General features: G+C 46.0%; 1 protein-coding gene across 1 annotated transcript in view; it reads left to right on the top strand.

Moving 5' to 3' along the window:
* The first annotated feature begins 849 nt into the window (after nt 1-849).
* The window catches only part of ITGA3 (integrin subunit alpha 3), a 366625-nt gene continuing 340978 nt past the window's right edge, over nt 850-26496 (top strand). Inside the window, exon 1 of the mRNA XM_086923967.1 lies at nt 850-1749. Within this exon, the coding sequence (XP_086780093.1) occupies nt 1553-1749 (197 nt within the window). The 5' untranslated portion in view covers nt 850-1552. The remainder of the gene's footprint in view (nt 1750-26496) is intronic.

Genomic DNA, 26496 nt, shown 5'->3' with positions numbered 1-26496 from the left:
CCTGCAGCAATTTTCTCCACTAAAAAATGTGCTGTGTCTGATTATTTCTCCAGAGTATTGCTGTGGGAGGGATGGGGAGTGTTGCCGATATTGGCACTAAGCAGTGCCCCTCACTGCCTGTAACCTGTTACATGCACTGCAGACACACCGTAGACAGGAACTGCAGCAGGAGATGGTTGATCATATCTCATGGACTTTGGCGTGGGTGGCAAGGGCCTCTGATGCGCACAGAGAGCAGTGATCCTCACTGCCTGCAGCCTGTTCCATGCACTGCAGACGCACTGTAGACAGGAACTGCAGCAGGAGGTTGTTGATCAGATCACACGGGCAGTGGCGTGGGTGGCAAGGGCCTATGATGCGCACAGAGAGCAGTGGCCCTCACTGCCTGCAGCCTGTTCCATGCACTGCAGACACTGCAATCAGGGGCTTCAGCAGGAGGTTGTTGATCAGATCCCACGGGCGGCCCGGGTTGCCAAGAACCCAGTGTGCCCTTCAACCTATTGCATGCACTGCAGCAGAACTCTTTGAAAATGTGGACTGAGTTGCAGGGTTTATGATGGGGCAACTGGCCACCTGTTATAAACGCTGTAGCAGCAATCTATACAAGCACTGCAGCAGGGGACTGTGTGCAGCGGTCCGAGCTCGGGTGGGATGGCTAGGATAGAGGTATCTCGTGCACTTCTCGCCTCTTGTGCACTGCATGGACGCTGCTGGTATGCAGTGGCTGCAGCGGCTGCAGCGGGAGGCTGTAGAACAGGTGGCCTGAGCTGCGGAGCGAAGGATGCAAGTAGAAAGCAGTGCCCCTCACTTCCTGTCACTTGTTACATACACAGCAGCCGCCAGCTGCACGGGGCGAGCACTGCAGCAGTGACGGGCAGTCCTCGGCGCTGCTCGCAGGGCAGGGGCGGCTCTGCAGGGCCTCTCCTCCGGCAGCAGGTGCGGCGGCGGGCCGCAGGGCCCCTTTAAGGCGCTGGGACCAGCCTCAGCCTGCCCTGCTTCCTGCCGGAGAGGAGCTTTGAGGAGGCTAGAAATGTAGCTGCGGGGCTGGGCCGCGCTCCTGGGTGCAGGTGGGGGCTGGGCGAAGGGCGGGGGGCACGGGGAGTGGAGAGGGAAGGAGGCGGGAGGAGTGAAGTGGAGAAAGGGCCGGGCACAGGAGTGGGAGAAGGAAGCAGAAAGAGAAGGTAGCTGATGGTGAGACGGCAGTGAGAGGGAAGAGTGCAGGAGAGGGGGGCCGAAGAGGGGCGCGAGGCAAAGAGTGGAGCAACACCGCAGCAGAGGAAAGGAGAAGAGGGAACATTAAAAGTGAAGTACCTCAGAGAAGGGCGAAGAACGGGGGACAGGAAGGTGCCAATAAGGAAAGAGTGGGGTGGAAGTGAGAGGAGGAAGCAAGCGGTCAGAGGGAAGAGAGGGGCGCGAGGCTGACAGACGAGAGGACAGGTGACGGGGGCACTTAAAACCAGGGGACAGAGCGGTGCGGGGCAGCCAGGTGCACGGGGGAGCAGGCTCGACGCAGGGAAGAGAGTGACTGACCGTGCCCCAGGTAGGGGAGGCCATGCCCCGCCGGAGGTGCCCAGCCCCCGGGCCCGCCGCCCTCCGGGCACTCCTGCAGCTGCTGCCGCTGCTCTCCGGGTGCTGCGGGTCGAATCTGGACTGGAGGTTTCCGGTGGTGAAGGAGGGACCTACCGCGGAGAGCTTCTTCGGATTCTCGGTGGCTCTGCACCACCAGACCGAGGGACAGGACCGATACCTGTGAGTACCGAGTGTGACCTGTGAGTACCGAGTGTGCCTGTGAGTACAGAGTGTAACTAGAGTGAGAGGTACCTGTGAGTACTGAGCACGCCAGCTGTCCATGTGAGAACTTCATATAACAGGGGATAAACCTGTGAGTACCTAGTGTAACCTGTGAGTGCCGAGTGTGCCTGTGAGTACAGAGTGTTACTAGAGTGAGAGGCCAGCTGTGCATGTGAGAACTTCATATAACAAGGGGGAGAGAGACCTGTGGGTACCGAGTGTACCGGTGAGAACTGATATACCTAGAGTGGGCGAGACCCGAGTACCGGTTGTACCCGTGAGTACTGAATATACCAGTGAGAACGGAATATACCTATAAGTTCTGATTATAGCGTGGGGTATTACTTGCTAGTATGGAGTACCGGTGACGAGTTGTCTCCTAACACCTAGTTTGCTATGGATGGGAAATACCTGGGAGTACTGAATATAGCAGTCTAGTGGACACCTGTAAGTACTGAGTAAGCTGTGGGAGGAGTGCCCTGCTAGCATCGAGTGTAGTAGGGCCGAAGTATACCTCTAAGTACTGAGTATGCCATGGAAGTGCCTGACAGTAATATACCAGGGATATAACAGCAGGAATGCGCCGTACACGAGTACTGGGTGCACCAGGAAAGGGGTTTGCCTGTGAGTATCAAGTGTACCAATACCGACAAATAATGCCCTCCTCCTGCAAAATGTGAAGAGGGCACCAGTCTCTTATATCTTCCAAATATTCATTAACTTTGGGATGGGTGGGGGCCCCTGAAGGGGAATACCTCTATAATGTGAAGGGGTACCTGTGCCACCTCTTCTATCCTGGAGGGTGAGAATACAGTGTACCAATGGGCAGGGCTGCACCTAGCGGGCCAGGGAGACGGGCTCCATTCAGTATCTACACTGGATGTCTCCTCAGCCACGCCAACATCCCATGTACACCGTCATACTCTTCTGTCCTTGAGACCCCTGTCACTACAGCGCCTCACTTCTTTCTGGGCCTGATGGCGGGTTCGCCTCAAGGGTTCCAAAGATGCACCTTGCACCTCCAGATGAGGCCTTACACGCTTCTGCAAGGTTGGTGCCAAGAACACAACCCTGGGCCTGAACACACTGTGCTCATCACGCCCCAGTGGCTGCCCTTGAAAGTGGGAGTGTTTTGAGGTTGGCTGGGGTGTGTCCTAAACTCTCCTCCCTGGACCTCCCCAATAATCTGGTACAAAAACTGACTCTCTACTCTTTGTGGAGTTTGAACTTCCTTTTTTTCTGGAAATGCCTTACTTTAAAAATCAGTGAGTACTTTCCCAATCAATCAGAGGGAGTGAGAGATTGGGGATCTGGTCAAACCCTGTATATATGGATTACTCATTCATTTTATATATGTGTATCTTCGAATGTGGTATTTACAGCTCAGCAGATATTTATTTTTGTTCCACATATATCACTGTAATGGGTGATTTCTCACATTATTAAGCGCATTATTTTAAAATTGTAAATTTGTAAAGCACTCTGATGTCGCAAGTGCAATCCATGCTACGTAAAACTATTTATTACAAATGCTGTTAAATGTACCGGTGTACACCGAATCTTGCTTCATAAAAAAGTGTTCCTGGTTATACTAAGTGAAAAAAAAAATAGTTTTGTGCTGTCTTAATTGATGCCTTCCGCCACCATACGATTGCTCCAGGGTGCATAAATTGTGTTCGTGATGCGTGCCAACAGGACTTTTAATGTGTGCAGAAAACACATTGGCGCATAAACCATTGTGGTGTGGTGAGCTGCAAACAGACAAGAGAAAGTTCTAATTGGGGAGAAACAAGCTTGCTTAAAAGCAGAGCACCATGTGGAAACACTTTGTTGTGGAACTGAACAATAAAAATTAAATTGAAATGCATATTTTATTAATGGATAAGGAACTCTGGGCTGCACGTGTGGTCTCTGTCAGTGCTTGAAATGGAAAAATAGAAGTGCAGCTATCCTATACCAGAGTAGCTGCTTGTTTCTGAGAAGTGCGGGTACTCTCGAAGTAAAAATATTACGTCACTCTGGGTAAGTGCAGGTACTCTCCCTCTCAAAATAAAAAGGTGCTGGTGTTCAGTACCGAATAGTACCGGCCCATTTAAAGTTCTGTCCTTGTCGTCTTGGTTCAAGGGACTTGTGTGACAGGGTTAAGTATAACAGCAGGATAATGACATGGCCTAATTTGGCGGCGCGCTCAACATCCCTTCCATCATTTATTGCTGCAGCATCTTTCACCTTAAGTGGGAAGGGTATGCCCAGACGTGGGTCCCTTGCTCGAGGTGCCACTGGATTAAAGCTAGCCTGGCTGCTGAGGGGTGTTACCCCTAAACTGGTCCTAGGATGCTTGTTTCCAGTCAAGGTAGGACCCGGCTTGTCAATTTGGGCTTGACTGTTCCCGTGAGGACCAGAGTCAAGACTGATTTGCCCATGGCTGGGTCCAAACTGTGGTGGGTAGTGAGCAAAAGAGCACTGGATTTAATCCAGATCTCTTGACTGGGGGTGAATGTTTGATTTAATCAGCATTCTGTCTGTCTTTTTTTGCTGCAGAACATTTCAAATGGGCAGTAAGTCAGCTAACTCAATGTCTGAAGAGCAGTCGATTGTTTGCATACCTCCTGAGGTTTAGTGCGGTCCCTTTTCTTCTCCAAGTTTCTAGATTGGTGAAAGTTACCACCAAGGCGGGAGGGCCTGCATTACCCTATTGGAATTGTGTGTGTCTTTGAAGTTCATCCTTCCCTAGTTGAGGCCTGGTGCTCAAATATAACGCAGAAAAGCAGAGGAAGCTCTGTGTAGTGTTCAGAGTAACTTTAGTTGGAGACACTGAAGAGATTTCAGGGCCAGGTTAGCATGGGCATCACCTCTTAGGTCTACGACAGGTTTTGTTGTTGACTATTTCCCAATAGGAGCTGTTCAATTGATTGTGTGAGCATGGCAAAGGCAGAAGAGGGGTTACTTTTCTGTGATTAACGCACGGGGCTGTTTTAGAGCTTACCCACTAGAAACGGTAGATTATATAATATTATGGTTCACGTCTGTTTCTATTGAGATTTCACTTAAAGAATACACAGAAAAGTAAAGGTTACAATCCGAAGTATTGATGGGGGGGTCAATGAATTGCGCCTTCAAGTAGCTGATGTGATGTGTAAAAAACTTCTAGATAAATACACAATATTGCAGCCTGGTAATAAATAATACAAGCGGATACCAGGGAGTGGACTTTGTTTTCTGTGTGAATGAACCAATTGACACATGAAGAAGACTTAACAAATAGATCGAAACATGTTCTAAATAAATACAATTGCCTATAACCATCAGCTAAATGTCTGACCATAATTACGAAGTACGAATTGGTATGAAATCTGGCTGCAAATATGTTTGGTTTGTATTGCCTTCTTGTATGTTTACTGACAATGGATTTCGCATTCATTGCCTTTTGTTCGATGCTTTGACACATACGTTATGGAATTCTATACTTTTCTCTTCTCGTGCTCGCTATGAATATGATATGGGCGAGCCGGTTCACATTTATCACACGAGGATCACTGTGTACCTGTGTGCACAAACACGCCAACTTTTCTTTCACTGTTTTATCTCTGTGGTTCGTGAGGGCCTGGATTTTGAAATATTATATTTTACTACCGCGTCGTTTGTGACATTTCAAATTAATAATGGATGTTTGCCCTTTTGTACATTTTCCCTTTTGCCCCTTTTTTTGTACACTGTGGAAGAGTAGAGATTGTGTGTATTTATTTTGATTGAGAAGTGTTATTATGTAGTGTTGTTATTGCCGCGATGTATAAGTGCAACAAATAAGGAACACAATTATATAGCGCCCTCTTTGAGCGACTCACTTCTAAGCACTAGTACTTTTGAGCTTTTTAACTGTTTAGGACCGGATTTTCTGGTGGTTAATGGTGTCCATGGCAGAACAAGCTACCGCACAGTCACTATCCGTGTGCCCCCATCTGCACACACTGCCCGTGTGCCCCCATCTGCACACACTGCCCTTGTGGCCTCATCTGCACACACTGCCCTTGTGGCCTTCATCTGCACACACTGCCCGTGTGCCCCCAGCTGCACACACTGCCCTTGTGGCCTCATCTGCACACACTGCCCTTGTGGCCTTCATCTGCACACACTGCCCTTGTGCCCCAGCTGCACACACTGCCTATGTGCCCCATGTTCTCCACAAAGCCCGTGTACCCCCACCTCCACACACTGCCCATGTACCGCAGGTTCCTCAAAGTGCCCAGTTCCACGAACTACCACGTGCCCCACGCTCTCCACACTGTCCATGTGTTCCACGCTCCTCTCGTTGTCCGTTGCCCAAGGTCTCCCCATTGTCCATGTGCCCCCCCCACACTCTGTCCGTGCGTGTCCAGCTCCTCACACTGTCCATGTGCTCCTTGACCCCCACACTCACTGCCCTTTGCCCAGATCCCCCCACAGCATCCATCTGGGCTTCTCATCATGGGTGGTTCGGTAGGTGCAGTGATCTTTAGCTCACCCGTTAGGTTAAATAAATATCACCCTATTATGGGGTTGTCTTTGATAATGGGGAATAACAGGCAGATTCTGTTGCTTACTGCTACAAAATGTGCCTGTCTAGCAAATTACCGGGCCTTTATCCCCTGATAAATTTTGGCAGGTTGGCAGCGTTGGCAACCAAACTCCTAAAGCTGGTATGTGCAGTGACAATTGTTGCCATGCATACAGGCAGTATCTGGACCGCTGGTAACGAGGGCCGCAGTGTCCAAGTCTCCTTTGCGCCTTCTCACAAGTTCCATTCACTGCACATGGTTGAGAAAGGAGTGACCGGCACAGAGATCCTGATACTGGATATGAATCACTGGTGTTGTAAGTTGAACTTTTGCTTAAGGCTCTGGACCTTAACCGCCTTGGATAGACAGTAGAGGGAAGGCTTGTGAGCAGGTGTTCCTCTTTTCCAAGAAAATATTATGATTAAAGGATAATGCCTTGTTCAATTAACATTCCTTAATCCAGGTAGATTTGAGGGAAAGTAATTATTTTTATTCACCACATTATTGTATTAATTTCACTAATTTTTGGTTTTTCGTATAGCATATTGCTCCAGGAGGAATTATCCTAGGACCTGACGAGAGACATTCTTTCTCATGACTACTAAAAATTGGACTTAAATCACAATGCTCCATTACTAATTTGAAAATGTACGGACTCGTAGCTGATATTATGATGTTAGAATGTTTAAACTAGGCTTGAGACAGCCCTGGCTTTACCAGCCACATGGGGTGAAACACGTGTCATCTGTTAACTTTCCCTAAAAATTTGCTATACGAAAACGCAAAATGAGTGAAATAAACAGTAATGTGGTGAATGAAAAGAATCACTTTCACTCAAATCAACCTGGATTAATGAGTGTTATTTGAGCAAGGAATTATCATTTAACCAGAATATTTTCTTGGAAAAAAGGAACGCCTGCTCACAACCCTTCCCATGCACTGCACGTGCAGTGTGCCCATGACCTGTTAACACCACACACTGAGGACCAGATTACCTCGGTATTCTTTGCCTTTCCTGGTGACCAAAGGTCCCCGCCGTCTATGAATGTCCCCACAGCTCCTGTCCGCGTTACTTAGGTGCCGAACACTCTAGCCATTTGCTGTTAAGCCCCAAACAGTCTGTCATTCTCCCAAGCTCACCTCACGCTGTCCTAAACCTCAGTTTAATTCTGACACTTTCAACACGTGCCTTAAGCTGCTTATACTCTCCGTCCTCATGTCCCACCCTCACCCTCCTGTTCATGCGTGCCTAGTTCCTCACACTCTGTCCATGCATCCCTTTTTACCCCTCACATTCCACCCTTATGCCCAAAGCTCCTCACACGGGCAGTGCGAGTAATACTTTTATTGTACAGTTAATAAAAACCATTACAAAAAGACCAACAGCGATAACAGCAGTTAAGAGAAATAGTTAAGAAAAATAAAAAAGATATTTGTGACAGCCTAGGGGATAGTTCTTATGAAGAGCTAAAAGTGTTAAAAAAAGATTTGTTGAGGATGAATGTTTGTCCGCCACTAGGTCATTTCTGCGATTCCTCCCGGGTCCTCACATGGTCAGTGTGCTCTTCACTGTCTAGCTCCTACATTATCTGTCCGGGTGCCTCCTTCCACCTCACACACTGCTCGCTGTGACCCAAAGCTCCTGATGCAGTTCGTGCTTCCTACCACCTCACACCGTGTCTCGTGCTATGACCCCCTCACCCAGTCACTCTAATAGCCCAGAAAGCCTCAAGGCATCTGTCAGTCATGGTCTGAGGAGCCTCCTAGTTTACTGTGCCTTGAGTTCCATCTGATCTACTCCTAGGCCCCAAGTCCAGTACACAGTCTGTGCACGTGGCAGCAGCTTTTCATCCAGTCATGCGCGCTACTCACCTGTCCTGACCTGCCCTATAGCGCCTCACACCGTCTGACAATACTGTGACTTCAGCTACTCACATGGTGTCTTGCATGGGTACCTTTATCATATCAGTGCCCCTAATGTCTGTCCAGGGGCCCCAACCACCTCCCACTTTCGTTAATGAGCCTCACATTCTGTGTATGGCCCTAAATGTTTCACACAGTCTGTCCATCAGCCCTCAGTGCCTTGCAGTGTCTCTAGGCCCTAAGTGTCTCACCCTTCTTTCTATGGGCTCCTAAGTGCTTCGCACTGTCTTTAAGGGCTTAAGTGTCTCATCCAGTGTGTTCATGGGCCCCAAGTGCCTCACACAGCCTACGTTGGCCCAAAGTGTCTCACCTAGTTTGTTCATGGGTCCTGGGTGCGTTGCTCAGTGAGTCCACCTCCTCTCAGTACCCCATATTGTATGTTCATGGACCCCAGGCACCTCCCTCTAACATTAAAGGGTCTCTGGCTCCTCACCTAGTCTGTCCATGTTACCCAGGCCCCTTACACAATTTGTCCATTGACTCTTGGTGCCGCACACGGACTTTCATTTGGCCCTCAGTACCTCGCACTGTCTCTGTGGGTCTAAGTGTCTCAACCAGGCCGTTCATGGGCCCGAGAGCCTCACACCATCTTTGTGGGCCTAAGTCTATCACCCAGTTTGCCCATGCCCCCCAGTTCCTCACACTGACGCCTAAATGCCTCAGATGGGCCCGTCAGTGACTTGTATGTCTCTGGGCCTAAATGACTCACCCGGGCCCCCAGTTCCTAACACCATCTCTATGGACCGGAGTGCCGCACCTCATGTCTCCCTGGGGCCCCACCTAGCTCCTCACATTGCCTGTGTGGGTCTTAGTGTCTTAAACTGTCTGATCTTGGTCCCCAAGACTGCTCGAACGGAAGGAAATATCGGAGGGTTTTTAAATATGGCATGTGTGGGCTCCACCGGCCCCAGAGATGTTCCATGGTGTAGAGAGAACATTGAGGAAGGAAAGCGCAAAAATGAAACTTTGTTTTATTACTGGGGAACTCTCAAGAGTAACTGAAGCTGCTTTTCTACTGTACACACATTGCTGGTTTGTGTTATTTTTCAGTGTTTACTAGGGTTTTTGGAGTGTTTTATCTCGAGTGTCAAAGCGTCGCAGTAACCTGTATCTGAGTCAAATAACACTCATTGATGTAAGACGGAGCAGCGGCCTACACTGACCAGCCGGGAGACGAAACCTGCCGGCAACAATCGACTGAGCTATCTTACTTTGAGGGGGTGGGGTGGGGGGGCTAATGAGACTGGTTACTGTCGAAGGTAGCAGTGATACCTGTGAGTATTGAGGGAAGAAACAGTTAATCCTAACTGTGAATACTGGTGAAGGGGGCAGTCATGCTGTGGGTAGTGGGGGAAAGAGGGGTTAATGAAAGCCATAAGTACTGGTGAGGGAGGGGCAGTGATACCGAAAAGTATTGGGAAAAGGACAGGGCTAGTAATAGATGCAACTACGTTCATGGAAAGGGAAAGAATACATTAGCCCAGGAGAATAATACCTGTATAATATAGGTGTTCAGAGATTCTTTTTTAGACCAGAGATGTTATGTTCACATTTTCACCCTTTGCAAAGGTTGGAATGTTGCTGTTTAACAGCTGTCGTGCAAAGTGTTTTTTATGCTGCACGATATTTTTCACTAGCTAGCTAGTACACTTTAAGAACACCAGTTTTTTTAACCTAAATATAGCTTGTCCGTTACCGTTTAGTTAAATGAGGATATGACCTAAGTTGACACAAATGTCAGCATTTTCCCTTAGTATTGACAAAAGAAAAAATGCAAGCTCTGCAAAGTTGTCAAAAAGTATACTTAGGTGCCAAGGTTGCTAAAAAAATAAAGCATTGCAAACTTCTAGTGCTGGTAAAGAATGGTGGTAAGTTGTGATACATGGGAGCACATTACAAGTTAGTAAGTATCTGGAAGGAAGGATTGCGAGCCTCAGTTTGCTTTGGAGAACCAATGACTGGGCGTGGCTTGGATGTGGAGAAGACATGAGGTGATTGGTTTAAATTGTATTTAATCCTAGACCTCGCCGCTCCATCACAAGCAGAGTTTGCAGGTAAACCGTGGGAGAGCGTTTGGGGTCACCTGTGCCATGTCGACGCTGCAGCGCACCCTCTGTAGCGCAGCCGAACCCGCGTGTCCAAGATGGCGGCGGCGTCTGTGCTGGAATGGGCCCTGTGCGCACGTGGGTCCAGGAGTGAGCTGGCGCCGGTGGGCTGGATCAGCAGCAAAACAGGTTGCGAGCGGGAATCCCGCCAGCTCTGGGAGCTGCGGTCTGCAGGTAAGCAGCGGCTGCCAGGTGGTTCTTTGAGCCAGGCACAGCCCGTGCCAGCTGCAGGGCCCCACCGCCTGCCAGGGAGCGAGCAACGTCACTCAGCGCTCTTCACGGCTGTGCTGCGGCAGGCTCCGGTTAGGCCCAAATCCAGATGTAGACTCAGTAAATGCCAACCGCTTTTAACATAGGGTGACGTAAGAGAGAACGCAAAAACGCAGGTAAAGCCTGGAAGGGCTGTAAGAAGGGTCTAAGAGATGCGAGAATTTTGTAGACACGGTCTGGAAGAGGTGAGAAGACAACTGAATATAGGGGGTCTCCGTTAAGTGTCTGTGAGATGTGAGAGTGGAGACGCGTTCATGGGTTTGTGTGAGAGTGGGCCGAGTGATGTGAGAACAGGTTGTAAGCGGTGTATATAGGGTTATGAGTCAGGGTCGTATGAGCGCTGTGTAAGTTGGGCTGAGGGCGGCACGAACAAAGTTCGCATATGGGGTTAGCTTGACTGGTATGTGAAATGCGGAAGATTAGTACATGAGTATGTATCTGTGCTTGGCATCTGTGCTATGTATTGAAATGTGGGAGATTAGTACATGAGTATTCTGTGCTTGGCATCTGTGCTATGTATTGAAATGTGGGAGATTAGTACATGAGTATTCTGTGCTTGGCTTCTGTGCTATATATTGAAATGTGGGAGATTAGTACATGAGTATATATCTGTGCTTGGCTTCTGTGCTATATATTGAAATGTGGGAGATTAGTACATGAGTATATATCTGTGCTTGGCATCTGTGCTATGTATTGAAATGTGGGAGATTAGTACATGAGTATATATCTGTGCTTGGCTTCTGTGCTATATATTGAAATGTGGGAGATTAGTACATGAGTATATATCTGTGCTTGGCATCTGTGCTATGTATTGAAATGTGGGAGATTAGTACATGAGTATATATCTGTGCTTGGCATCTGTGCTATGTATTGAAATGTGGGAGATTAGTACATGAGTATGTATCTGTGCTCGGCATCTGTGCTATGTATTGAAATGTGGGAGATTAGTACATGAGTATTCTGTGCTTGGCATCTGTGCTATGTATTGAAATGTGGGAGATTAGTACATGAGTATTCTGTGCTTGGCATGTGTGCAATGTTTTGTAATCCTTTGTGTAACAGGTGGGTTTATGGGGTCGGCCTAGATCGTGCTGTATAGAGCTTATGTGCACAGGGGAAACTAGGGTATTGAATTTCCACTTGAGTGGAGTTCTCTGTGTATGTGATGGTGTGTGTCTTGAAGATGGGATTATGTGTGTGGGGGGGCAGTGTCTATGTGGAGGCTTGGGAGCTCACCTCTCACACCCCCCCTCCACCGTACCTCCATTCTCTTTCACTTCTGTGCTGGGGCCGAGGCTTGGCCTGTCAGGCATTCCCCGCATTCCTGGCTGTATAGAGTGTCTGAGCTCAACCTGCTGCACAAAAGCCCTTCTTTCAGCACCCCTCCCCCCGAGGTAGAGGTGGCCTGCTAGAAGCCACGACTGCCTTGGATTGTTCCCTCCAAGCCCCTTCCCAATATAATATCCGACAATACAATGCTACTTTAGAACAACGTCTTAATGTATACGTTAGCCAAATGTCTGCACCCCTCATATTTTTTCACACACTACACCACTGCTTCAAGGCCAGGGGTGTCGCTAGGGGGTTGGGGGGTGGGCATCCCGGCCAGTTTGGTCTTTTTAGGGCCCCGCTCTGCCACTGATAAGTCTATTTATATATCACCAAAGCAAACCGTAGTGAGTGTTTACTTTCTGTTCATGCCACGGCCTTCATAGCCGCAGAGACGGGGGCCTGCCCTTTCGTGCCACTGGTTCTGCCCCTGGGGTATGAAGGTAGTGTCAGGAACAGAAAGTGATTGAGGGCTCTGTGGAGCCTGTTAATCTTGTGCAGTTTGCACCTTTGCCCTTCCTCACAACCCCTTCGCAGCAATAGAGGCTCTTGAGGGGTTAAAGAGGGGGAGAATATGAGACCACTCTTTAGTGCTATTGGGCTTTAATGGGTGATGTCACTTTCATAACCCCTAGCATTATGCCAAATTGATATCCTTGGTTTCCCAGTTTGTTTATTCATTGAAGTTACATGTTTATTTTGTATCACGCACGCCACAATGTGTCCAACTTAGGTCTAAGAGGACTGGATCCATGCCAGATATTCAGGATATTCATATAAAGTACATTTACTCTTGTTGAGACAATCTCCATATTTGACGGCTGCCCTCACAGTTCTAGGCCATCTGCATTATTAGGACCTTTTCTGCAGACTCTATGTACCTGTTGCCATAACAACAACTTCTTTTTGCCATGATTCTGGTTCATTCACAAACATTTGGTTCAGAGATGCCCACCAGACTTCACCAACGTCCCTGAAGGAGAGTTAATTTAATGACACTCTAAACTAAGGCCATTTGTGGGGCTTACGGATGTGCTCGTACTAAGCAAACTGTTTCTTTTATTTCATAATATTCAGGGGTGGCTCCTCCACTGAGGCGGAGGAGCGTCTCCCCACTGCTTTTCAGCACTTCAAAAAAGGAAAACTAAAATGGTAATAGCACAATGTTATCACCGAGCAGGGGAGGCATGGTTTGGCACTTTCTAAGGGCCAGGGCCGGCTTTAGTGCTGATGGCGCCCTGCGCACCAATCACTTTTGGCGCCCCCATATCACAAGACCACCTTCGGATTCTCTCCCTACCATCTGCAAAAGTGCCCCTTATCTCTCCCATCATAAGATATTGCTGAACACCGCACCCCCCTGAGGTCATAGCGCCCCCCTCGGCAGGTCAGTGTCCATGCAACTCCACCAGTCGCACTGCCCTAAAGCCGGCCTTGCAGAGGGTGCATAACGATTTGGTCGTACGTCCTTGGCTGACCAAACAGTCATACGCACTTAGCATGTTCTCCACTAGGTTGTAATGACAGCCCAGGTGGAGAACATGCCTAGGCTCTCAGTCGCTGTCTGAGCGCCGGATCACGGCACTCAGAGCAATCGCAACACTGCTGTCATGGTGACAGCAGCATCGTGATTGGAGCCTGGGTGCTTCCTGCTTTCGGCTCTCATAGAATGGGAAGAGGCGGCAGCTGGCCAGCCGGTAGGTAAGTTATGTTATTTTTCAACCCCCGCTCTGCCTCTACCCGGGAGCAGCCGACACTGATAATATTGCCAATAGACATTTGTTTCCTCTAAGGAGATTGCCACAACACCGATAATATATTATTTCTAGATAAATGTATTCTAGGCCCTCTTTGGGGTATGTCCAAGATTGTTGTTTTGTTTACTTGTAGGGACTACAGCGTACCTTTCTGTGCCATGGCTGCTCCTCCGCTGTGGCGTAGGAGCATTTCCCCGCTGCTTTCAAGCAGTGCGAGAAGTAGAAACTTAAAGGATAATAACTGAATGTTATTATCATTTATGTAGGTGCTGCTTTGCGGGCGGGTGGGCAGGGCTGCCCCTGCTCTCGGAGCAGGGCAGGGGAGGGGTGGTTTGCCCACTCCTAAGTGCGCATTGACTGTTTCATCAGCATTCTCTGGCCACCCAAAATGCTCACTTTCCCTGTTCTGCATGCAGGCCGCATTACAGCCTGCATGGAGAACATGCCCGGCCCCACATTCCTGGTTGAGCGTCGAACCAGGATGCTCAAAACCAATCACAATGCTGCATTATTGTGTTGTGATTGGTCAGGGGAGCCTGGATGCCTACCAATTGTAAGGCTACTTTGGTCAGTGGGTCCTGACTGTGCTTCCTGTTCGATGAAGGAGGAGCAGGAGTTGAGACTCGGGACCCAGCGGCAAGGTAAGCTAATTATTATGCGCACCAACCTACAATCGCGACCCCCTGCGAACCCCCCCACCCACTGAGGCGCCCGCCTCGCCACCTGCGAGCCATGCCGGCTGCCACTGTTTCTGTGATGTCCAGGCTTTGTTGTATGCTTTACTGTGTAGTCTATAGATAAACTAAATCAAACCGAGTACTCAATGGCTGCATAATTCATCCCCACATCTCCTTCTAGACCGCCAAAACACTGCCTTCTACCCTCGTTCTGCCCAAGTTGAACTGCTGCAACAGTTTACCTGTTGGTCGTCCTCTATTCTCAATTCGTCTATTCAACAAAAGGCTAAACTGCTATTAGTCTTATATAACCTACCTACGCTCCAAAATCCTACCATCACTGACTAAGCCTGTTATCTGCAAATAACAGTCCGGCTTTCAAACTACGAATTCTGGTTTTAACGCTGTCAGTGAGGTATCATCGCCCAGCTACCAATTTCAAATGCCAACAGGTGTGCGCCTTCTCCCAGCCTCCTCTCAACTAGCCAAAATGTTCTTGCTGTCCCAAAAACTCCATGTGCGGCTTCCTGATTCCACTATTTGGAGCTGCCGAGAATATACTTCCGGGGCCAACTTCCATCTGAACTATGCACCATCTCTACTCCTGTTATTGTCAAAACCACATTTAAATAATCATATATTCGTGCTCAAAAGTGACCACACCGACTGCACGGTAATTCACTTCTACACTTCCAGTATCCTTGACCTAAATAGAAAACATGTTGATGTACCATGTTGTATAGCCAGTTTATTGACACTTATTGTCTTGTTTATAACACAAATAATGTATCTGTTACCCAAACTGTACACAGCCTTTTACTGTGGTTCTGTTGCTATGTGCAGCGTCTCTTGTCGAAATGCTAATCACTTGCCAAATAAATATGTACTTGAATACATTAATAATAGGGTCTTACTGGTCACCATCCATTCTAATCCATCACTAAACGATCCATTAATCTATCCTATCATTTACATAAAATACCCATCAAGATGCACTCTAAACAAAAGGAAAACAACCAAATATAACATCAACAAAACAAAAGTCTCAGAAGTTTAAAGGGGCGCCCAGATCTTGAAAGTACGAAGGAGCCACACGTTCTACACAAATACATACAAAATAATACAGCATCAAAGTAGGCTTTCTTAAAATAATTGATGTGCCTTGGTTGTAGACTTGGTGAGGCTTGGACAAATGACTTTCCATTCAGCGATAAGGTCATTCATGTGCTTACTAAGGATGGGCTCGGACAGCCAGCACCCCACTTTCACCCCTTAGCCATGTTCCAGTGAGTCAGTTCTCCCTGTGTCCTACCTGGACAGGAATGCCTAATTACCTCCCAAAGCATTAAGAAGTTTCAGTAACAGCCCGAGGTGCCAGACTGTCAAAAACCTTTTGGAAACCCTCAGGCAAGTGCTTTCTTGGTTCTTTGTGGTTACAGGGAATATGGGTTTCCATTAGCTCAAGCACAGTGTAGTTGTGATCGGCTGCTCTGTGGTTGGCACTGAATTCTATTTGACTCTAATTTTAAATCCCTATTCTCTAAGGAAAATGCATATTCATACATTTAAAATGCTACAAAAACACTCCCCCATTGTCTCACCGAGAAACAACACACACGTTAAGGTACTACAGCAGGATGGTTCACTGATACAACATTGATGTAAAAAATATCGAGTAAAAAAAATAGCCAACAGAAATATCGTCTCCTATACTTAAACAGGTAAGTAAAAAAAAATAGACTATAAAATATTGATGTAAAACATATAGATGTATAAAATATTGACTGATATAAATATAAAATAAAATCATATATATTAGATGTTACATTTAATGTTAACAAAATAAAATACATTTAATAATCATTTCAATAACCTAAAACAAACTTTACAAAAAATAAACACAAGCATAATTATTTATACATATATATTTACTTTAAAACAATTATTAAACTATTTTTAGTTTGTTAAAAGTTTAAAATATACAATAAAAATATAAATCAATGATTTAATATTAAAACACAAAAATCCATAATAAATTAAAACATTAAACTATAAAAAAAATATTTAAACTTAAATTTCACAATACAGTCAGTGCAAAAATAGGGAAAGTGTTGGATAGCGGAGGGGTAAAAATTACTATTCCCACTCCAGTGAATGCAACAGTAGGGAAAGTGTTGGATAGCGGAGGGGTAAAAATTACTATTCCCACTCCAGAGAGAGCAACAGTAGGGAAAATGCTGGCTAGTGGAGGGGTAACATGACTATTCCCACTCCATCGAGTGCAAGAGTAGGGAAGGTGTTGGAGAGCGGAGGGGTAAAAATTACTATTCCAACTCCAGTGAGTCCATTAGTAGGGAAAGTGTTGGATAGTGGAAGGGTAAAATTTACTGTTCCCATCCAGCGAGTGCAACAGTAAGGAAAGTGTTGGATAGCGGAGGGGTAAAAATTACCCCCACATTCATAATTGCGATGTGCGTGGTAACAGGAGTTATTGTACATATTACTAGGGCCGTCTTAAAAGCATTGTAGGCCCCCGGGCCAAGCACTGCACTTGGCCCTGCCTACGCAACCAATCGCAGGAATAAAAATGTTTAATGGAAAATGAGTTAAAATGCTGGTCTTTGTGGGGCCCCCGAGCAACTTCCCAGCCTTCCCATGCATTATGACAGCACTGCATACCACTAGTAACCGTGCCTTTGTATTGTGGGCATTCGTTTTTTGTAGATCTCGCTGCCATTTATGCAAATGTTAGATCCTGATTAATTTAGTGCTCAGTGACCAAAAAACCCTCGCATGCACAAATTTACATGTCACACACCCACTTATCTCCTAATCTGCTATGAACACAAACCCAGTTCACTCCTTGAAGGTAGTACTGTCTATACACATCTCTGCAGATTGCAGGAAAATTATTGGGTGCGAGTGCAATTTCTGCTGCGCCAGCCTAATCTGTGCATAATTTGCAACACATTGTTATGCAGAATTTCCAAAATGTCCCTATTATACCACATTGCATAATTATCTGCCATTCGCAACAAAATATTTGCATGAGTGCGTGGTAACAACGTGAACAATCCGAATTCAACAGTCGCTGTTTGACAATTTCCATTTTACATAATGTTTTGTAATTTTTTCTGAAATTTCCTGTCATTACTCAAAGCAAGTTATACAGATTTTGCAAACCCTTAAAAATAACATGGCTTACGTAGCTAGCGATTTGGGTCAGCCCACAATAAGAAAAACTCGTCAACTAGATCAATCGTAATATGTTGGAGGCCACCTACTTTACCAAAATGTTACAGCTCAAGGGACATGCCTATCGTTCTAGTCTGCAACATTATTAAAAAGCCCTTTAATTAATTAATTACTGTATAGTATTCTTATGTACATCAGGCTTGGTCTTTATTTTATTTATAAAGTGCACATAGTGTCCATTAGTTCGAGATTCAAGGCTTTGGTGGTCACGCGAAATGGTGGATAGATTACATCAAATTATAGAACTCTTAAGAAGTGTTACCGTTACACCATCTTGAGTTCTTGTTACTCTGCTCTGTTTGTACTGCTGTATTTGCTGATAAATGTAGCTAGATTATTTAAATGCATATTAAAATGCCTTTGGTAGAAGAAATGGAACAAAACTACTGTTATGTGTAGATCATTGGTGGACTGGGGCCACAGGAGTCGTGTTTATCCAGGCCTCTTATTCGAGGTAAGCTTGCACTGCTTAGAAGTTCCCCAGGCCAGTACCTAACTTAAATTGAGATAGAGACACGCTAAAGAAGTAGAAAGAGAGAATCAGTCTATATTTTCAGGTTCTGAGGAACAGCTTTGACATCCATCATTTAGCTTCTTAAACAGAACCCCAGGACCGCTTTACTTGCACAGCGCAGCGTGCTGCTAGCTCCAGTGACAACCCATTTACCCTCGCTTCCAGGGATGCCCGGTGTCCTTCCTTTTTGTCTCCCCCTCACAAAGCAGTCTTGCAGCAGCCAGTATGCCCCTCCTGACTTCTGGCTCTGGTTGCCCCTGTTTGCTGCCTCCTTCTCCGATGTCACAGTTTCTGACAACTTATCTACTGCTCTTTTTTATTTATTGTGAAGGAAACTGTATTGTATTGTATTGATTGTGGTGGTTTATTTGTCTTTTCTGTGCCATCACTTCCCCCCTCTCTTAATCTGTTTCCCACCACACCAGAACTTCTACGTAGGCTGCACATACCTCTTCCTGTCCACATCAGCCATCCTATTCCATCCATCCACCCACCTCTTGTCATCTGTTCAAAGTCACTGTCAGCCTCCACAAAGGCTGTTCCTGCCACTTTCTCAGACAATAACTAACATGTTGCGACAGCAGTCACAGCTTTTCTGTGCTCCCTGCTCCCCATGGCTGTTTGGTTGTGTCTGAAGTGACTGGTTGCTTTTGGGTTTCGTCTACATACGGCATTTAGTAGCCAGCTGCCTGTTGTTAAAGGACCTTGCGTGCAATATCGATACTTAGAGCAGGCTATGTGTCAGGCCATTGTTCAAGGCTTTGCAACTTTCTTGTCACTCTCATTTGCTTGCTTGCTTATTTGATGTCTTTCCTTGCCTTCTTATGTCTATCCCTCCCCTGGAGCATCACTTATTTACCATACATTTGTTTGAATGCCTTGTGTCCTTCCACGGTATATATTCAGGGAACTATTTTTATTCGGTCAAGCCTGCAACAGTGCCTGCACTCTTGTTTGTGATCATTATTTACAATAACTGGCTTTGAGCCTGCCCATTGCCTGCCATTTGTTGGCTTCATTGTCACTCTTCTTTGCAGAGTCCTAATTGACCAGCACATCCGTACGACTCGGATCCGGAGGGCTTTCCTAGCGAATTCTGCTCTGCGAGTCCGAGCGATGCACCCGTATGGTGACGGACTCGGTTCGTTCGGACTCCCATTGAACACTAATGGAGCCTGTATACTGAACGCGTATACAGGCTGCCATTGCAAAAAGGGGTGAGTGGGGAAAAACTGGCACCCTGGATAAAGGGGTGCCTGCTACAGCCTCCCGAAGTTCGATTCCCACAGCTGTTTTGTCTCACTGAGACCGAGTCAATACAGCTGTTCGGATCATGCATCGTACTCGCTCGTTCGGAAACCGGCTCCATTTTGCGGCACGATTTGGCTGCGAACGAGTCGGACTGACAGGATCGGGTTCGGAAACAATTAGGTCGACGTGGAAGAGATCTTCGCATCGTACTTGGTCGTTTAGATTGGGGGACGATTCGGTCGGAAACAAAGACTTCGAATCGGATTTGCTTGTTCCGGAACCAGTCTGGAGGCCTTTGTACCGAGATTGTACTCAGGCCCTAAGTTTACTTCCTTTGCTTTCTGTGGAGCAAGCACAGATTGATTTAACTGAATTAGAGCCTGTCTGCTGCTCGCTCTCTGATTGAGGTACTATTTCTTCTTTCCCCTTCCACTTGCGTTTTAATGCTTCTTTCCCCTCCCACCCACCCATTCACCATTTTCCTGCCCCAGAATTTTGCTTTTCTGAGACCACCCCTCCTCACGCGATCTGTTGTTGCTGCTTCCTCCCTCCTCTTACGCACCTATCTACTTGCTCCCAAAGCTCTTTTCTTAACATATTGCACAGCAGCTCTAGCTGTTGTTGAAAAATGGCTTAAAAATAAAAGCACGATGACTCCATCAACTTTGGCTCTGTCATGCCACTTTTTTCTTCTCTTAAGTCATGTTGCACAGCATCTCTGTGCAACATGTCTAAAAAACATTGACCAAGCCAATAGATCTTGCATGAGTGAGAACTGTCGGCTTTGCCAAAGTTTGTTAGGTGTTTGCGACACCTTTTAGCTTTCACACCAGACTATTGTGTTTTTCCTAAACATCAGATATAATAAACATGCATAGACAAGCTTTAGGTCAGCAGGCTTCATCCACTGGTCTGTCAAACCGTAATTCATGTTTTGCTTAAACCACAGCATGGGTCATGGGGTAATTGGCGAGCTGGCTGCCATCATTTTAAGAGGCTGCACAAAACCTATGCGCATACTTCACATCTACCAAAATAGTTATTTTCTTTTCCATTGTGAAGCTGGTTCCAAGCGGGAATTCTATGTTATTTGTTTTTTATATCAACTTTAGATACCGACTGTGTAAATTGCTTGCGATTTGGGTGCCCAGTTAGTTGGTGATTTTTTTCCTGTCTTCATGCTAAAATGTATTTGAGTGACTTGCAACATTGAAGAGGCTTGTTATTTGAGTGTTTGACTAGGTCATTCTTGTCTACTTGACACAACTAAAAGGCTTGTTTAGTATTAAAATAAATGACTAATGTAACAGCCGCTTCAGTGTATGATTTTTACATTTATATTTTTTAATCGCAAGCATAAGGGACTGCATATTTTCTTTTTTTCGTTTTTTATTTTTGTGACACATTCTTGCTTTAAAAAAATAGAAATTAACCATCGCTCCAGCCTGCTAAAGCTGCAGCTTTTGACTGTGTTAATGCCAGTTCATTTGCTACCTGAAAAACCTTTGGGCAGATTTACACTAGACCTGACAAAAAAATAGCAATTATCTCAAGGGAGTACCTTTGCTTGCTTTCGTGTAAAGCAGTTCAGTAATTAAAAAAAAACGTTGAAAATATACAATTAGAAGAATTGTGACTCTTGGGTTTATGAGCTGGTCCAAGAAATAACATTTAAATCTGGTTCCGGCCATTATTTTCCCAGCAAATAATGAAAGTTACAGACTATTCCATTCCAGAGTGGGGAATAACATGTGAGTCTAGAACTACTGGATCATATTCCACATTATTTCAGATTTTATGCTTAAAATCGAGCTTCTGAATCAGTTGCTTTGAAGAGGAGGCACGTGGCAGTAGGGAGAGGTTGGCAGGTCAGAGCAGACAGTGGCATGTGAGGGCAGCATAAAGCCGGGGGAGTGTTATCTGGACATTGCTAGGGGGCAGTGCCTAGTTGGTACTGTGGGTTGGAGTAGAGGGAGATTCCGGGCAGTTGTTAAGAGAAGAAATCACAAAGTGCATTTAATTCACTGAATGAAATGCTCTTAAGGGGAATTAATAGAAGTTAAGGTTGTCTACTCTGATTAATTGCTAGTCATTGTCATAAGAAAGTAAAGATTTGTTGAAGCATTGTAGTCATAAGACAAAACTTAAACATGTCTGACATTCTCAAATTATGGTTTTATATGGTGGTGCCATGTTGGCCCCAATGCTATTCATGGTTTCACATATGCCATCACAGTTGATATCACAAATTATATTGTAAATGACACCACCGGTGACCTCACTAATCACATCATTGGTGGCGTCACTGAAGTTGCAAATAATTGGTTATTGTGGAAATTCTTCTATGTTTTTTTTCTTTTTTAGGTCTAGCATTCGAGACCTCTTGTATATACTTTAGTATTTACTTCTATACTTTAGTATATACTTATATGTGTATGTACCTTGTGGGCTCTGGAGATCAGCCCTAGGACTTGTCTGTTTCCGCTTAGTGACTTCTTTTTCTGTTCAGCTTCCTCTAATTAACTGTCTTGATAGAAAATGACCAGCAGAGGTCAGTAAAATACCAGAAACATTTTAGCGTTCTCTAGCTTCCAGTCTACAGAAATGGTCTTCCACGAGCACCAGTTGACAATAATAGTTTTTTCAAATCTTGTTTTTTCAGTGATATGACAGAGCTTCGGGCTATACCATTTCCCGCTGAAAGGCAATATTTCTCTCCATGTGTTCCCATACCTGGTGTGTCACGCAGTTTGGTGCTTACTTTCTCTCAGTGTTAAAGAACAGTAGATGTTTCAGCACCCAGGGTAATGTGCTGCATAGCTAAATACATATAAGGTCCCAAAGGCGAGACCGATTGCATTGCAAATGCTTGTTTGTTCTCTGTCGGACATCCAGGTCCATTTAATGGCATCGTAGGAGGTGAAAAATCCATTTGCTGAAAAGGATGTTTAATGGGTATGACCCTCTGAAATGTCGTTATTACGGTGAATTAAGTTACCATAGATTCCATACGCCCCATAATGCACTGCTCATAAATTTGCACAATGTCAGAGATGCTATCGCAAACTGCATACTTTGGCTTTTCGACCAGAGCTAAAACCTTTGGATCTGGGAACCATGTTCGAGTCTCGACTTCAGCTGATCATCCGGTGACTCTTGGCAAATCACATATTCGCCTCGTGCCTAAAAAAATCTGACCTTATTTAATGTAATCTGGTGCGCATGTAAAGTGGTCTGATACCCTTGTGTCAAGTTCGCGCGTTATAAAAAGTGCAAAAAAAGTGGTGACGCCACATGGAATATTACTAATAACATCACTAATTGAAATGCTGTTGTAGGCTAGACTACTACCGTCGTGGACTAGATATCTTAGCTAATATAGAGGAGAAAGGCTCGCACTTTCATGATTGCACTGTTAACACCGAGATACCGTCACAGAGGAAATCTACAGAAACTAGGTCGAATTTCCTCTGCCAGTAATAGGTGTGGATAAGTGCAATTGTTTGTTGTTTATGCTGTCAATGGGGATGTGGTACGTGATATCTGCCACCAGTGAGGTCACTGATCATGCTGTTCCTGAAGTTGAAAATGGGGTGTTTTAGCAGCTTCAGTGATGTATAAATAATGTTAATATCTAAACTCTAGGTACCGGGAAAAAACAGGACTGGCTAATGCTGATACCTAGAATTGCAGAACTCAATAAAGGTGAGCTCTTACTCGGCCAGCAGCAGCGTGGGTGGCTTTGCAGACTTTTGTGCTTTTTTAGGTCTCACAGACCCAGCCCTGGAGCGCACATGCTTATTGCCATCAATACGATTTCGGAAGGGGACTTGTAGCCCCGCCCCTTCTTCCTATTGGCTTGCATCATAGCTCAGGCTAAACGCTTGCTTTCTAGTGTGAAGGAGGTTTTTAGCCCCTCCTTGTTACCGCCCTGTCCACTTTTGGCCCCGCCCACCCGAACTGGAACCTTTACTTACCGTGTGATACTGTCTCCTTTAATTAGTGGGTGAGCACTTTCTTTTTCCTGCCACCACTCGACGCAAACCAGGTGAGTAAAAACTTGTTTTAATTTTACAAAGATCCTTATAATTTGAGTTCATTAGCGCTGATGCGTGGCTTTCAGTAATTTCTTTTTACATTTGGCAACCCCAAGGTGCAGCCAGGCATCCCCGGCGGTGATGGGGCCGGAGTGGAGATTAAGCAAGCTATTGCCCAGAGTTGCAGCGTGGGACCCCATGGTTAGAGTGGCACCGAGGCGAGATTTATAGGGTCCGCTGACATTGGTCCTGCTCCCGGCCGCGTCGGGAATTGAACCCTGGTCCCGGGCCGACCTCTGCCTCCGGGTCTGCTGCCTCTAACCGTTGAGCCACACTTCTCGATCGCTTTATTGCTTTTTCTCTGTCCCTTCCACCCCCTCCCTATTGCTTTTTCCTCTATTATACACCCACACTCCTTAGCTTGTTTCAACTTTTTTTTTAAATTACTTTTGTACCCCCACTCCGAAAGTATAGCACCTCTGGCTTGAACCCGGCCCTACAGCCTCAAAGTGCCGCTCCAGCCATTAAGCCATATCCTCTTCATTCCCCTTTCTGCTTGCTCCTTCTTTCCTGCACCAATCACAGGCCCCTTCTGAAAAAGCGGTAATGTACCACAGGTTACCATTCAAAAGAACGTTCCATGTCTTTCACAACCTGGGAGTCAGATCTTCTGTGCTCGGGTGCGGCGCTGCAGTTTTGCGATGTGCTCCTTTCCTGGCAGAGGCATCTACATTTTTTTAAAATGCCATTCTGGAGTGTATTGGGTACTTCGAGTACTTCGAGCCTCATTAGGTTCAACAGCAGGAGCGACCTTAACATCAAAATTGTGTATATTTTTATTCAGAGCATTAATTTTTGCTTTATTAAGGTTCACATTTGAATTTCAACATATTCGGTGAGAATTGTTCTTCTGCGCGCTATTTATTTCATATTAACCCCTTCCACGTGGGGCTAGTTCTCCCGCGGTGTGGGGGGAGGGGACGAGCCCTGCGCCGCGGTGCTCGTGATGAGCCCAGCTCGTCATGCCGCACAGTGGAGATGTTCTCATGACAAGCTGGGCTCGTTACGACTCCGCCCACTCCTTTAGAACGCACGCACAGGCGGGGAATCAGCCCCGCGTGGGCCGTCCGCGGCAGTTATGAGGAGCTCAGCTCGTCATGAGCACAGCTCCACTGCCCCTCATGACGAGCTGAGCTCGTCATAAGCATGCAAGGGGTTAAGTCTACACAACAGTCCATAGTTCGCAAAGAATATTTATGGTCATTTATTGTTTTAAAACATTTTACAGAAGTTGTCTAATTAATTAGGATATAAGTTAGCCATTGACGTGCTTTAAGAATTCACATAGTTGAATGTGAGAAAGGTTATGCGGTGGGTTTTCACATATTTCTTTTATGTTTATTTAGGATTAGTTTTCATAGTCGCATGTTGTTGAACTACACATGGTGTTTAAATGGATGAGTTTCACCTGCGTGAGCCAAAATGGGTTTATGAACGAAGAGTGGGTCTGGAGCACAATTGTCTTGGCTTTATTTTGATTAAAAATGCTTGGCTATGCTCCCTAGAGGAACCCGAGTCAGACGCCGAGCTGCTTGCCGACCGAAACCGCGCTTGATTTGATCAGCGATCTTTCCTCAGATTATAGAATATACCAGCGGACTTCCAACCTACTCGATTGTTCGAGTGGTTCCGCATCCAGCGACTGGATCCACCCCTGGAAATCCGGACTTTACTTCATTAGTTTTAAACCAATGTCATGGACCTTGACCCGGATTAATTTCATCCCCTAACAGATGTACTCAGGTTGGCTGCCCCTACCATACCGCCCGTCCTGAAGAAGACCCACGTGCAAGGAATCTTACCCATCCTGCTTTCTTAGGGTCGAAACGTCGACATACGTCCCCTCAACAGCCCCCTTCAACCCACCATTCGTGCTCATGATGGACACTGGGGCATGTTTTTTGAAATTTTGACATTGATTAATCATTTATTTTGCTTATTATTTAACATTGGTATCCTAATATCATTCGATCAATATCGTGTTTTTATTGTCACAAAGTACTTCCCCACCTTACCTTCACTATATCACTTCCCCCCCATCCCCCAGGGGCACCTGTACCATCATAATTGTGTATGCTTTGTGATTGCTTAACATTGCTCGTTTTCCTATAGTGTGATTAAAACATTATAGAAGTATTCTTCTGTTGATTAGATTCATTCCATTGATTCCTAAATAACTTCCTTTCCCTCACTGGGACCCCTCTACTCTTAACGATATGCTCCCTATTTCGGCAGTGAAAGATTTGAAAGTTTGGGAACACTGTTCGTTTATTTATTTTTTTCCTTTACTCTTGGTCTATGTTTCTTTAATTCTCAATTGGGTTATTATTAAGGTCGGATTTAGCATGGGGTTTATTGTTTACATGAGGTTAAAGTATATATTTCAGCAACATCATTCCAGGCTCTGTTCCTTTCCATTGCTTTGGTGCCTTCTTTCCCACGCGGCCCTATCTCCCTCCCTTTGTCCCTGCCTTTTACTTCCTCCACATATACATTCATATTTACAATTCCAATAGCTCTAAATCAAACCCATTGTGAGACCTATTGCATTTTCACTGCTTGTCTTTTTGCAGTTTTATATAGCGCGGGCTTGACAGGAAGGCACTGGGGCGCTTTACATAAACACCAGTTACATTATACATTCATTTATTTGTAGGCATAGGGAGATTACGTTACTTGCTCCGAATTACAGTATTTTGAGCCGGGGCTGAGCCCCCTAGCCCCAAGGTCGGTAGCTCTAGCCCTTACGCCACACCCTGCCATTCTGCATGTGCGGAGTACTTCATGTGGCAGTAATTTATTTTATCCCCGTGTCGAATCTACGCAACTAAACCGCACTCTTGTGTTCAGCATGCCCCTCGGGGGCAGGGTTCGTCAGGAGGTGTTGGCAGGCCCTGGGTGACGAGAGACAGGATGTGTGACTGCGCCACAGCCTGGCAGTGCCTGCTGGATCACCGCAGGCCCGCCCACCGCGCCTCACCCGTTCTAACTC

Source organism: Lissotriton vulgaris, chromosome 5 (genome assembly GCF_964263255.1).
Source record: "Lissotriton vulgaris chromosome 5, aLisVul1.2, whole genome shotgun sequence".
NCBI classification, from domain to species: Eukaryota; Metazoa; Chordata; class Amphibia; order Caudata; family Salamandridae; genus Lissotriton; species Lissotriton vulgaris.
This window is presented reverse-complemented; position numbering and strand designations above follow the sequence as displayed.